The sequence below is a fragment of the Oncorhynchus mykiss genome, chromosome 1 (genome assembly GCF_013265735.2).
Source record: "Oncorhynchus mykiss isolate Arlee chromosome 1, USDA_OmykA_1.1, whole genome shotgun sequence".
In the NCBI taxonomy this organism is placed as follows: domain Eukaryota; kingdom Metazoa; phylum Chordata; class Actinopteri; order Salmoniformes; family Salmonidae; genus Oncorhynchus; species Oncorhynchus mykiss.
Window position 1 is genome coordinate 61441314 of NC_048565.1, and position 15489 is coordinate 61456802.

At 41.4% G+C, this 15489-nt stretch overlaps 1 protein-coding gene across 3 annotated transcripts in view; it reads left to right on the forward strand.

Annotated features, from left to right (window-relative positions):
• LOC110526206 (protein FAM83H) overlaps positions 1 to 15489 on the forward strand; it is a 50821-nt gene that overhangs the window by 3707 nt on the left and 31625 nt on the right. For all 3 annotated transcript variants that reach the window (XM_021606975.2, XM_036981774.1, XM_021606984.2), the window contains exons 2-3: positions 6053 to 6504; positions 14043 to 14207. In XM_021606975.2, coding sequence (XP_021462650.2) covers positions 6061 to 6504; positions 14043 to 14207 — 609 coding nt within the window. In that variant the 5' untranslated portion in view covers positions 6053 to 6060. The remainder of the gene's footprint in view (positions 1 to 6052; positions 6505 to 14042; positions 14208 to 15489) is intronic.

The following is a 15489-nucleotide window of genomic DNA, read 5'->3' on the forward strand; positions in this document are numbered from 1 at the left end:
CACAATAACAGCACTTACAGTTGACTAGGCAAGCTCTAGCAGGGCAGAAATTCTACAAACTGACTTGTTGGGAAGGTGGCATCCTATGACAGTGCCATGTTGAAAGTCACTGAGCTCTTCAGTAAGGCCATTCTACTGTCAATGTTTGTCTATGGAGATTGCATGACTGTGTGCTCTATTTTATACACCTGTCAGCTACAGGTGTAGCTGAAATAGCCAAATCCACTAATTTGAAGGGGTGTCCACATACTTTTGTATAGATACACTATTCAAAAGTTTGGGGTTACTTAGAAATGTCCTTGTTTTCCATGAAAATATACATGTAATGAGTTGCAAAATGAATAGGAAATATAGTCAAGACGTTGACAAGGTTATAAATAATGAATTTTAATTGAAAAAATGTCCTTCGAACTTTGCTTTCGTCAAAGAATCCTCCATTTTCAGCAATTACAGCCTTGCAGACCTTTGGCATTCTTGTTGTCAATTTGTTGAGTTAATCTGAAGAGATTTCACCCCATGCTTCCTGAAGCACCTCCCACAAGTTGGATTGGCTTGATGGGCACAGAGTAGCCTAGTGGTTAGAGTGTTGGACTAGTAACTGGAAGGTTGCAAGTTCAAACCCTGAGCTGACAAGGTACAAATCTGTCATTCTGCCCCTGAACGGGCAGTTAACCCACTGTTCCTAGGCCGTCACTGAAAATAAGAATTTGTTCCTAACTGACTTGCCTTGCCTAAAATAAAACATATGGTCAAGCTGCTCCCACAACAGCTCAATAGGGTTGACCAATTTAATCGGAATGGCCGATTAATTAGAGCCGATTTCAAGTTTTCATAACAATCGGTAATCGGCATTTTTGGACACAGATCATGGCCGGTTACATTGCACTCCACGAGGAGACTGCGCTGTTATGCGAGTGCAGCAAGAAGCCAAGGGAAGGTGCTAGCTAGCATTAAATGTATATTATAAAAAACAATCAATCTTAACATAATCACTAGTTAACTACACATGGTTGATGATATTACTAGTTTATCTAGCTTGTCATGCGTTGCATATAATCAATGTGGTGCCTGTTAATTTGGATTAATCCGGATGATTTAAGAAGCACATTCGCGAAAAAAGCAGTGACGTTGCACCAATGTGTACCTAACCATAAACATCAATGCCTTTCTTAAAATCACTACACAGAAGTATATATTTTTAAACCTGCATATTTAGTTAAAAGAAATTCATGTTAGCAGGAAATATTAAACTAGGGAAATTATGTCACCTCTCTTGCGTTCATTGCACGCAGAGCCAGGGTATGTATATGCAACATTTTGGGCCACCTGGCTTGTTGCAAACTAATTTGCCAGAATTGTACGTAATTATGACATAACATTGAAGGTTGTACAATGTAACAGCAATATTTAGACTTATGGATGCCACCCGTTAGATAAAACACGGAACGGTTCCGTATTTCACTGAAAGAATAAACATTTTGTTTTCGAAATGATAGTTTCCGGATTTGACCATATTAATGTCCTACGGCTCGTAATTCTGTGTGTTATTATATTATAATTAAGTCTATGATTTGATAGAGCAGTCTGACTGAGCGGTGGTAGGCAGTAGCAGGCTCGTAAGCATTCATTCAAACAGCACTTTCCTGCGTCTGCCAGCGGCTCTTCGCAATGTTCAAGCATTGCGCTGTTTATGACTTCAAGCCTATCAAGCCTATCAATTCCCGAGATTAGGCTGGCAATACTAAAGTACCTATTAGAACATCCAATAGTCAAAGGTATATGAAATACAAACGGTATAGAGAGAAATAGTCCTATAATAAATACAACCTAAAACTTCTTACCTGGGAATATTGAAGACTCATGTTAAAAGGAACCACCAGCTTTCATATGTTCTCATGTTCTGAGCAAGGAACTTAAACATTAGCTTTTTTACATGGCACATATTGCACTTTTACTTTCTTCTCCAACATTTTGTTTTTGCATTATTTAAAACAAATTGAACATGTTTTATTATTTAGTTGAGACTAAATAGATTTTATTGATGTATTATATTACGTTAAAATAAAAGTGTTCCTTGTTCATTCAGTATTGTTGTAATTGTCATTATTACAAATATATATATAAAAATTGTCAGATTAATCGGTAATGGCTTTTTTTGGTCCTCCAATAATCTCTATCGACGGTGAAAAATCATAATCGGTCGACCTCTAGTTGAGATCCGGTGACTGTGCAGGACACTCCATTATAGACAGAATACCAGCTGACTGCTTCTTCCCTAAATAGTTTGGAGCTGTGCTTTTGGTCATTGTCCTGTTGTAGGAGGAAATTGGCTCCAATTAAGCACCGTCCACAGGGTATGGTATTGCGTTGCAAAATAGAGTGATAGCCTTCCTTCTTCAAGATCCCCTTTACCCTGTAAAATCTCCCACTTTACCACCACCAAAGCACCCCCAGACCATCACATTACCTCCACCATGCTTGACAGATGGCGTCAAGCACCCCCTCCAGCATCTTTTCATTTTTTCTGTGTCTCACGAATGTTCTTCTTGTGATCCGAACACCTCAAACTTAGATTTGTCTGTCCATAACACCTTTTTCCAGTCTTCCTCTGTCCAGTGTCCGTGTTTTGCCGAGATATGGCTTTTTCTTTGCAACTCTGTCTAGAAGGCCAGCATCCCGGAGTCGCCTCTTCACTGTTGACGTTGAGACTGGTGTTTTGTTGGTACTATTTAATGAAGCTGCCAGACTTGTGAGGTGTCTGTTTCTCAAACTAGGTACTCTAATGTACTTGTCCTCTTGCTAAGTTGTGCACTGGGGCCTCCCACTCCTCTTTCTATTCTGGTTAGGGCCAGTTTGCACTGTTCTGTGAAGGGGGTAGTACACAGCGCTGTACGAGATCTTCAGTTTCTTAGCAATTTCTCATATAGAATAGTCTTCATTTCTCAGAACAAGAATAGACTGACGCGTTTCAGAAGAAAGGTCTTTGTTTCTGGCCATTCTGAGCCTGTAATCGAACCCACAAATGCTGATGCTCCAGATACTCAACTAGTCTAAAGAAGGCCAGTTTTATTGCTTCTTTAATCAGAACAACAGTTTTCAGCTGTGCTAACATAATTGCAAAAGGGTTTTCTAATGCTCAGTTAGCCTTTTACAATGATAAACTTGGATTCGCTAAGACAACATGTCATTGGAACACAAGAGTGATGGTTGCTGATAATGGGTCTCTGTACGCCTATGTAGATATTCCATTGATATTTACATAGGCGTACAGTTTCCAGCTACAATAGTAATTTACAACATTAACAACGCCTACACTGTATTTCTGATCAATTTAATGTTATTTTAAAGGACAAAAACATTTGCTTTTCTTTCAAAAACAAGGACATTTGACCCCAAACTTATTAATGGCAGTGTATACATATGTCCTAGCCTACCTCGTTCAGGTAACAATTTCAGGTAATAAATTCAATGCAGTTATTTGACTTATATTTAGCTAATGAATGATAGCCTCGGTCTCTTGCGCAATACGCACCATACGCTCTGCTAGGTTCTCGCCTTTATTAAAAAAACGCTCCTTAGCTTTTCTAGTCCCAGGAAAATCTAGACTAGAATAGTTTGCTAGAATAATACGTTTTTAGCATTTCTTATACTAATAGACTATTAAAAGAGGGGCACAAGCTCTTGTTTGCTGCATGTGAAATAAAGCAGACAATAGCACTCATGGCCACGGGCCGGGGAGTTTGAAAGAAGAGAGAACACGGGATGTCGATAGGCTACAGCAGTTATTTGTTCAGACCCGTAACCGTCAATGTTCGTGACGAGAAAAGAAAGCCATATGCATCCTATTCTAGTCCTATTTTACTCAAGCATGTCATTACAATGATGAAGATCAGGACGACTAAACATTTCATTTAGGCAAACTGGAATAAAGCAACAATGGAGATAGAGGGGGTAGGCTAATATGCACAACATTAGAGGAAATATGATGGAATATTATTGTAACTTTGTAGGCATGCTACAACACTGACATGCATTTCTTTATGTCAGATGGCTACTAGGTCTGCTATACAGATATAGACTTACGGAAAGAGGTTAATTCGTTCATTTTTTATCCGAATATTTTTGTATAAAGATAAACATCATAATGTTATATTATAGGAGTAACTCTGGTAGGCCTGAAACATTCTTCCTCATAGGCTTTCAGTAGCTAAAGCTTAATAATAGCCCCTGTTAGTTTTTCCACTCTGTTTGGCAGAACCTAACTGACAACTTGTCAAAGCCCAAACCAAGTTTATTCACCCACTGGGTCAAACAGCTGAAAAGACAAAGACATGTTTACATAGGCACATACATTTCTACCCTCCTTTAGGTGGAGTCTACTCCTTGCTCCTCTAGACAGCCAATACATTTCTGTTGCTAGGCAGGAACTTAAATGTTGTCTTTTCCTTATCACTTCATCTGACCTGACCTCTGCCCAAATTCCTCACTCCTCCCTAATGCACGGCTATCCAACCTTCTCAGTGACTGAAACCAGACTGTTACTCTTTGCCTCTCTCCATAGGATACATGAGATTTGACAATAACATGTTCTGGCAGAATGTACACTTTCTACACTCCCCTTTCTCAATCAGTAGATTTCCATACACCCAGTTATAATATGGTAAAATGAATAAGGATATTTGAAGTTAGAATCCAATACCACACCACACCAAACCTTCACAAAAGTTTCTAAACTTTACTAGGGTAATATCAATAGTAAGTCAAGCCAGGGCTCCCAAGTGGCACAGTGGTCTAAGGCACTGCATCTCAGTGCTAGAGGCGTCACTACAGACCCTGGTTTGATTCCAGGCTGTATCACAACCAGCCATGATTGGGAGTCCCATAGGGTGGCGCACAATTGGCCCAGGGTCATCCGGGCCAATTCATTGTTTATAGGGAATATATGAGCAGGCTATTATATTGCGGCAAACACTTGGAAATTAATTTGGCCAAAGAAAATTTCTCAACAGAAAGAAAGATAACGATTTCGAACTGGTTTAAATGTTCACAAAAACAAATGACAGAAATAGGCTAATGTTATTTATTTTACAACAGACCTACTTATAACCTATCTTAAACAAAATACAGAGCATACAATTAAACATATCAAATTAAATCATATCAATTTAACAGAATAAAAAAAAAACAGGTTTTGCATATTCAAAATTCTGGTTTCGATGAGTAAATAGGCGTACAATAATAACAATGATATACAATAATAATAATGATGAAACACATTTTTATAAATACATTTAAGTTCCAAAATTATATTCTACCTAAATAAGGAGATGCACAGTAGCCTGCATTTAGCCTTGGCAAAACATTCTTCTCATCTTCCACTACAATATTAAAACTAATATTAAATTCCCCTTGTAAGCTATTAACTATAGGCATACTCTTTTTCTTATTTATTTATTTTTAAACCATATTTCTCCCCAATTTTGTGGTATCCCATTGTCTTATCGCTATGGACTCACGAGAGGTGAAGGTTGAGAGCCGTGCGTCCTCCGATACACAACCCAACCAAGCCGCACTGTTTCTTGACACAATGCCCACTTAACCCGGAAGCCAGCCGCACTCAATTTTGAGTCTCATAGCAAAGGGTCTGAATACTTATGTAAATAAAGTATTATTATTGTATTTTTTTATACATTTGCAAAATTGACTAAAAAACTGTTTTCGCTTTGTTATTATGTGGTATTGTGTGTAGATTGAGGGAAACATTTATTTATTCTATTTTAGAATAAGGCTGTATCGTAGCAAAATGTGGAAAAGGGGAAGGGGTCTGAATACTTTCCGAATGCACCCATTCCACTTATCCAGTTTATTTTTGTGTTAGGTTACATGGGAACACGCATAATGAAATATTAATGTGTAAATTGTGATGTTGTATTTTGTATAAATATGCAGAATTGATCATAGCCTACCAATCTGCTACTCTATAACTTTATTTCCATCTCTCCTCACTACCAAGTTCTCACATTGTGTGTACCCTCTCTTTGGGCTCTCTCAGGAATCAGTATGGCACACCGCTCTCAGTGTTCCTCAGCCGGGGATAATCGCCTGGACCCCAACTATGTGCCTCCCCACTACCGCGAGGAGTACCGTCTGGCCATTGACGCACTTGTGGAGGATGACCTGGAGGGCTATTATGAATTCCTCCAGAGTGCGGATGTGGTGGACTTCCTTTCCAGACAGGAAATTGAGCACATTAAGTGCACAGTGAAAGTTCCCTACCAGAACACTCAGCCTGAGCTCCCATATGTGGAGTCTGGGGGAGACGGCTCTTCAGACACATACTGGCCCGTCCACTCTGACTTGGATGCACCCGGACTTGACCTTGGCTGGCCCGAACAGCATCGCTTCATAGGCCCCACTGATGTCACCACACTGGTTAACCCCTCTGAGCCAGATATGCCAAGTATCAAGGTGCAGGCTCGTCGACTTATCAAGAATGCTCAACAAGTATGTCCGTTTTTCTTTTTTGTCTGGTTATTAGCAGAGTATACATGATCCCAATTTTAGATTCTGCTGATTTATTGGCACATTGGACCATCTCGCAGAATTCTGCCATCTTTATGCACGTTCGCCATTGACTGAGAACAACAAACAAATTCACTACATATGTAGGGTCTTAATTTGATCACTCTGCAAACGTGTAGTGTATTCAAAGTTTAAAAAGGCTTCTGTAGTTTGTAATTGTGCTATCCTTTAGAATTATAGTGTAGTATACAATCCACTGCTGAAATACCTGAGGCCTCATTTATCAATATTGTGTAGAAACTATTCTAAAACACTACTTACGAACGGAATTTAAAATGTTCTTACGCATAGAAAAGGTGTGATTTATCAAACAATCCTACAAACGTCATACATACACCGGTAGGAGATAACTGTTAATAAATACCAATTGTTCTCAGCCTCAGTGCTTGTGCATTTCGAAGCGCCCCTAATTAAACATATACAGGTATGGTCAAAATCATCCATTTAAAGCCTGGAATATACAACGCTGTACCATGAAATAGCCTACAACGGGCACAACCAAAAATAATCAATTTTTTAAAGGTATTGTTTAGACTGAAATAGAGGTGCTAGTTTCAGAGATTGAGCTAGTTTCAGAGATTGAGTACAACCAAAAGGTTAAATTTGGCTCGCTCAGTTGTGGCTTGACCGGTAAAAATAAAAACATAGCTACAAAGAGAGGACCATTAGGACAAATGAGTAGGCAACACTCACCAATAAGCCATCCATCCTCACCAATAAGCCATTCATCCTCACCAATAAGCCATCCATCCTCAACAGCTCCCGCCTATAGGCGTATAGGCCAACATTGCTGTTCTGCAGAATGAACTAATTGTGCATTCCACCTAGCCACCTTGCCACCACATTCGGCATCATACAACCTATCACCTGCACATTACGAGTGGAAGCCATTTCTGTTCACATACAGTGCCTTCAGAAAGTATTCACACCCCTTGATTTTTTTTAACATTTTATTATGTTACAGCCTGAATTTAAAATGGATTACATTGAGATCTTGTGTCACTGGCCTTCACACAATACCCCATAATGTCAAAGTGGAATTATGTTTTCAGCAATGTTTACAAATGAGTTAAAAATGAAAAGCTCCAGGCTCTGTCGTAACCGGCCGCGACCGGGAGGTCCGTGGGGCGACGCACAATTGGCCTAGCGTCGCCCGGGTTAGGGAGGGCTTGGTCGGTAGGGGTGTCCTTGTCTCATCACGCACCAGCGACTCCTGTGGCGGGCTGGGCGCAGTGTGCGCTAACCAAGGTGGCCAGGTGCACGGTGTTTCCTCCGGCGCATTGGTGCGGCTGGCTTCCGGGTTGGATGTGTGCTGTGTTAAGAAGCAGTGCGGCTTGGTTGGGTTGTGTATCGGAGGACGCATGACTTTCAACCTTCGTCTCTCCCGAGCCCGTACGGGAGTTGTAGCGATGAGACAAGATAGTAGCTACTACAACAATTGGATACCACGAAATTGGGGAGAAAAAGGGGTAAAATTTTTAAAATAATAATAATAAATTTAAAAAAATGAAAAGCTGAAATGTCTTGAGTCAGTAAGTATTCAACCCCTTTGTTATGGCAAGCCTAAATAAGTTCAGGTGTAAAAATGTGCTTAACAAGTCACATAATCACTCGGTGTGCCATGATAGTGTTTAACATGACTGTTGAATGACTAACTCATCTCTGTACCCCTCATTTTTTTTGTATCTGTAACGTCCCTATGTTGAGCAGTGAATTTCAAACACATATTCAACCACAAAGACCAGGGAGGTTTTCCAATGTCTCGCAAAGAAGGGCATCTATTGGTAAATGGGTAAAAATGAAAAAATAATACATTGAATATCCATTTGAGCATGGTACAGTTAGTAATTACACGTTGGATGGTGTGTAAATACATCCAGTCACTACAAAGATACATCCTTGCTGGAGAGGAAGGAAGCTACTCAGGGATTTCACCATCGGGCAGTTACAGAGTTTAATGGCTGTGGTACGAGAAAACTGAGGATGGATCAACAACATTCTAGTTACTCCACAATACTAACTTTAAATGACAGAGTGAAAAGAAGGAAGCCTGTACAGAATACAAATATTCCAAAACATGCAGACTGTTTGCAATAAAGCACTCAAGTGAAACTGCAACAACAACAAAAAATAGCAAAGAAATTAACTATGTCCTGAATACAAAGTGTTATACACTGCTCAAAAAAATAAAGGGAACACTTAAACAACACAATGTAACTCCAAGGCAATCACACTTCTGTGAAATCAAACTGTCCACTTAGGAAGCAACACTGATTGACAATACATTTCACATGCTGTTGTGCAAATGGAATAGACAATAGGTGGAAATTATAGGCAATTAGCAAGACACCCCCAATAAAGGAGTGGTTCTGCAGGTGGGGACCACAGACCACTTCTCAGTTCCTATGCTTCCTTACTGATGTTTTGGTCACTTTTGAATGCAGGCGGTGGTTTCACTCTAGTGGTAGCATGAGACGGAGTCTACAACCCAAGGCTCAGGTAGAGCAGCTCATCCAGGATGGCACATCCATGCGAGCTGTGGCAAGAAGGTTTGCTGTGTCTGTCAGCATGTCCAGAGCATGGAGGCGCTACCAGGAGACAGGCCAGTACATCAGGAGACGTGGAGGAGGTCGTAGGAGGGCAACAACCCAGCAGCAGGACTGCTACCTTCACCTTTGTGCAAGGCGGAGCAGGAGGAGCACTGCCAGAGCCCTGCAAAATTACCTCCAGCAGGCCACAAATGTGCATGTGTCTGCTCAAACGGTCAGAAACAGACTCCATGAGGGTGGTATGAGGGCCCGACGTCTACAGGTGGGGGTTGTGCTTACAGGCCAACACCGTGCAGGACGTTTGTCATTTGCCAGAGAACACCAAGATTGGCAAATTCGCCACTGGCGCCCTGTGCTCTTCACAGATGAAAGCAGGTTCACACTGAGCACAGTCTGGAGACGCCGTGGAGAACGTTCTGCTGCCTGCAACATGCTCCAGCATGACCGGTTTGGCGGTGGGTCAGTCATAGTGTGGGGCGGCATTTCTTTGGGGGGCCGCACAGCCCTCCATGTGCTCGCCAGAGGTAGCCTGACTGCCATTAGGTACCGAGATGAGGTCCTCAGACCCCTTGTGAGACCATATGCTGGTGCGGTTGGCCCTGGGTTCCTCCTAATGCAAAACAATGCTAGACCTCATGTGGCTGGAGTGTGTCAGCAGTTCCTGCAAGAGGAAGGCATTGATGCTATGGACTGGCCCGCCCGTTCCCCAGACCTGAATCCAATTGAGCACATCTGGGACATCATGTCTCGCTCCATCCACCACAGACTGTCCAGGAGTTGGCGGATGCTTTAGTCCAGGTCTGGGAGGAGATCCCTCAGGAGACCATCCGGCACCTCATCAGGAGCATGCCCAGGCGTTGTAGGGCTGTCATACAGGCACGTGGAGGCCACACACACTACTGAGCCTCATTTTGACTTGTTTTAAGGACATTACATCAAAGTTGGATCAGCCTGTGGTGTGGTTTCCACTTTAATTTTGAGTGTGACTCCAAATCCAGACCTCCATGGGTTGATAAATTTGATTTCCATTGATACTTTTTGTGTGATTTTGTTGTCAGCACATTCAACTATGTAAAGAAAAAAGTATTTAATAAGATTATTTCTTTCATTCAAATCTAGGATGTGTTATTTTAGTGTTCCCTTTATTTTTTTGAGCAGTGTATTTTGGGGAAATCCAACATAACACCTCACTGAGTACCACTCTTTCAGGCATGGTGGTTGCTGCATCATATTATGGGTATTGTCATGTTCTGACTGTCACGTTCTGACCTTTATTTCCTTTGTTTTTGTATTTAGTTAGTATGGTCAGGGCGTGAGTTGGGTGGGCAGTCTATGTTTGATTTTCTATGATTTGGGAATTTCTATGTTTCGGCCTAGTATGGTTCTCAATCAGAGGCAGGTGTCATTAGTTGTCTCTGATTGAGAATCATACTTAGGTAGCCTGGGTTGCACTGTTTGTTTGTGGGTGATTGTCTATGTTAGTTGCTTGTGTCAGCACAGTCCTTAGGATAGCTTCACGGTCTTTATTTGTTTATTGTTTTTTGTATCCAGTGTTCAGTTCTTTCTTTAATTAAACATTCAACATGAACACATACCACGCCGCATTTTGGTCCTCTGATCCTTCTCGCCTCTCCTCTTCAGATGAAGAGGAGGAAGACCGTGACACTGACCTTTATTTCTTTTGTTTTGTCTTTATTTAGTATGGTCAGGGCGTGAGTTGGGGTGGGCAGTCTATGTGTGTTTTTCTATGTTGGGGTTTTGAGTTCAGCCTAGAATGGTTCTCAATCAGAGGCAGGTGTCTTAGTTGTCTCTGATTGAGAATCATACTTAGGTAGCATGGGTTTCACTTTTGAGTTGTGGGTGTTTGCTTCCGTGTCAGTGTGTCGCCACACGGTACTGTTTCGGTTTCGTTCATGTTCACGTTTATTGTTTTGTTTTTCATAGAGTTCAGTTTATATCTTATAATAAATGGTATGGACACTTACCACGCTGCGCATTGGTCCTCCGATCCTTCTCGCTTCTCCTCCTCAGAAGAGGAGGAGGAATGCCATTACAGGGATGCTGTTCATTGGCAAAGCCTATCAAGTTTTTGGGGGGGATAAAAAGAAACGGAATAGAGCTAAGCACAGGGAAAATCCTACAGGAAAACCTGGTTCAGTTTGCTTTCCAACAGAAACTACTGGGGGATAAATTCACCTTTCAGCAGGAAAATAATCTCAAACATAAGGCCAAATATACAGAGTTGCTTACCAACACATAGACATAGAATGTTCCTGAGAGGCCTAGGTACAGTTTTGACTTAAATCGGTCTGAAAATCTATGGCAAGACTGGAAAATGGCTGTCTAGCATTGAAGAAGCTTGAAGAATTGTTAAAAGAATAATGTGCAAATATTGAACAATCCAAGTGTGCAAAGCTCTTAGATTTACCCAGAAAGATTCACATCTGCAATCGCTGCCAAAGGTATTCTAATACTGACTCAGGGGTGTGAATACTTATGTACAGTAAATGAGATATATCTGTATTTTATTTTAAATACATTTGCAAACATTTCCTTGTTTGCTTTGTGTTTTTTCTCAATTTAATCCATTTTGAATTCAGGCTGTAACACAACAATATGTGGAATAAATCAAGGGGTATGAATACTTTCTGAAAGCACTGTAGATTAACTCGTTTTGGGATGGTGCTTTTATGGCGATGTGGGTTCCGTCTATTGCGCCGTTCATATTTGGGAACCCATTGATGGCGTCATGACAAAGAAACCCCTCGTCTTCAACCCGTTGTGCAATAAATTGTACAGTCGTGGCCAAAAGTTGAGAATGACACAAATATTAATTTACACAAAGGTTGCTGCTTCAGTGTCTTTAGATATTTTTGTCAGATGTTACTATGGAATACTGAAGTATAATTACAAGCATTTCATAAGTGTCAAAGGCTTTTATTGACAATTACATGAAGTTGATGCAGAGAGTCAATATTTGCAGTGTTCACCCTTCTTTTTCAAGACCTCTGCAATCCGCCCTGGCATGCTGTCAATTAACTTCTAGGCCACATCCTGACTGATGGCAGCCCATTCTTGCATAATCAATGCTTAGAGTTTGTCATAATTTGTGGGTGTTTGTTTGTCCTCCCGCCTCTTGAGGATTGACCACAAGTTCTCAATGGGATTAAGGTCTGGGGAGTTTTCTGGCCATGGACCCAAAATATCGATGTTTTGTTCCCCGAGCTACTTAGTTATCACTTTTGCCTTATGGCAATGTGCTCCATCATGCTGGAAAAGGCATTGTTCGTCACCAAACTGTTCCTAGATGGTTGGGAGAAGTTGCTCTCAGAGGATGTGTTGGTACCATTCTTTATTCATGGCTGTGTTCTTAGGCAAAATTGTGAGTGAGCCCACTCCCTTGGCTGAGAAGCAACCCCACACATGCATGGTCTCAGGATGCTTTACTGTTGGTATGATACAGGACTGATGTTAGCGCTCACATTGCCTTCTCCGGACAAGCTTTTTTCCGGATGCCCCAAACAATCGGAATGGGGATTCATCAGAGAAAATGACTATACCCCAGTCCTCAGCAGTCCAATCCCTGTACCTTTTGCAGAATATCAGTCTGTCCCTGAGGTTTTTCCTGGAGAGAAGTGGCTTCTTTGCTGCCCTTCTTGACACCAGGCCATCTTCCAAAAGTATTCGCGTGCAGATGCACTAACACCTGCCTGCTGCCATTCCTGAGCAAGCTCTGTACTGGTGGTGCCCCGATCCCACAGCTGAATCAACTTTAGGAGACGGTCCTGGTGCTTGCTGGACTTTCTTGGGCGCCCTGAAGCCTTTTTCACAACATTTGAACCGCTCTCCTTGAAGTTCTTGGTGATCCGATAAATGGTTGATTTAGGTGCAATCTTACTGGCAGCAATATCCTTGCCTGTGAAGCCCTTTTTGTGCAAAGCAATAATGACGGCACGTGTTTCCTTGCAGGTAACCATGGTTGACAGAGGAAGAACAATGATTCAAAGCACCACCCTCCTTTTAAAGCTTCCAGTCTGTTATTTGAACTCAATCAGCATGACAGAGTGATCTCCAGCCTTGTCCTCGTCAACACCTGTGTTAACGAGGGAATCACTGACATGATGTCAGCTGGTCCTTTTGTGGCGGGGCTGAAATGCAGTGGAAATGTTTTTTGGGGATTCAGTTCAATTAATTGCAATTCATCTGATCACTCTTCATAACATTCTGGAGTATATGCAAATTGCCATCATACAAACTGAGGCAGCAGACTTTGAAAATTAATATTTGTGTCATTCTCAAAACTTTTGGCCACGACTGTATATGTTCCTGTTCGTTTTGCTAATGATGTGCCTCTAATTTGTACTTTATATGTATCATGAATTCACAATGGAAATACATGATTTAATTATTACTCTTACAATTTCACACATTTTCAACATGTATTTTCCCCATCCTATGCTTGACAAGCAGTTCCCTTATTCTACCACTTGGCACTGTGTGTACAGCATGGTCATGGCTGTGCGTAAATTTAGGCACACTCTCAAGCAAACATTCATATTGCTAAATCTCACACTTTGCGTGGACATCATCCCATGCATGGTTTTTACGTACAGATTTGTGCCTACGCATGATTGATAGGTGAGGCCTCTAGATTGTATATAACAATATATTCCACTCATTATCTGAATTTCATTGATACACTAAGCTGATGAATTTCAAGCACAGAGACAGACGATACTATATCAGTTGGTGTGTAACAGAAAGGAAATGCAATACTACAATAGAAAATGTAGAATAATTGCACAGCATGTGATGTGTGTATAATGCCTCACTATTGCTTTATTTAACATTTGAAACCAATGCAGGTGTAATGTTAGTATATCTGATAGTGCACTCTGTGGTCCTCTCCAGGTGATCGCTGTGGTAATGGACACTTTTACAGATGTGGACATCTTTGCTGATATTCTGGATGCTGCCATGCGAAATGTTGCCGTGTATATCATTCTGGATGAACAGAATGCACACCACTTCACTAGCATGGCTTCCAACTGCCGGGTCAATCTGGAAAACATTCAAGTGAGTCTATGAAGTGATGCACTATCTTGAATGTACTGTATGTGAAGGAGTTTTCCTATTAAGATACATTGATCATTTAAAAGGGAATTTCACCCTAGGGTAACCTGGGCCTGTTTTCATTATGTTCGAGGCTTTTCTAGGATAGTGAGATGTGTTTCACACATAGTTGCCCAGGAGGAAGAGTGGGTCTTGGCTTTTAGTCGAGCAGCGTGTATAATGCCTCACAATTGCATGCTTAAACATTTGCTTTAACATTTGAAGCTAATGTATATATTTGTGCCCACTCTGTGAACTAAACCATTACAGAGGCCTAGACTAAAAGCGTATTTATGCTTGATCCGAAAATGTGGTCAGAGGCTCCAAATGGAGGGTGGTGACACTTGCGGAGCCTCCAGAGGCATGCCGAGGTCAAATGGAGCTCTTGTACCACATTGCCATGCGCCTCCCAAATTTTGTAACAGTGCGGAGGGCTCTGAGTTACCTCTTCTGCAGAGAATAAGTTACCAGCCTCCGAAATGGCAGCCCAAATAAATGCTTCACCGAGTTCAGGTAACAGACACATCTCAACATCAACTGTTCAGAGGAGACTGCGTGAATCAGGCCTTCATGGTCAAATTGCTGCAAAGAAACCACTACTAAAGGACACTAATAATAATAAGAGACTTGCTTGGGCCAAGGAACACAAGCAATGGAAATTAGACCGGTGGAAATCTGTCCTTTGGTCTGATGAGTCCAAATTTGAGATTTTTGGTTCCAACCGTCGTGAGACGCAGAGTAGGTGAACAGATGATATCCGCATGTGTGGTTCCCAACGTGATGCATGGAGGAGGAGGTATGATTTTGTGGGGGTGCTTTGCTGGCGACACTGTCTGTGATTTATTTAGAATCCAAGGCACACTTAACAAGCATGGCTACCACAGCATTCTGTAGTGATACACCATCCCATCTGGTTTGCTCTTAGTGGGACTATCATTTGTTTTTCACAGGACAATGACCCAACACACCTCCAGGCTATGCAAGGGCTATTCAGGAAACGAGGCGTATGTCACAAGTCATGACTTCACAGTAGAGCCATTTGAAATGCCTTCTCGAACATGTGAACATTCATGTGCCTTAATATCAAACTTGTGTGCCATCTGTAAATACGAATACAAATTTTAAATTTCGAACCTAGTTGGTTTAGCCACAGAAAAAGGAGCAACCTTCCCATTAGCTATTGGTTGAGATAATGAGTGGGCTGGACATGCCAAGAACTTAGTTTGGATTGGTCTGCCATATAGCA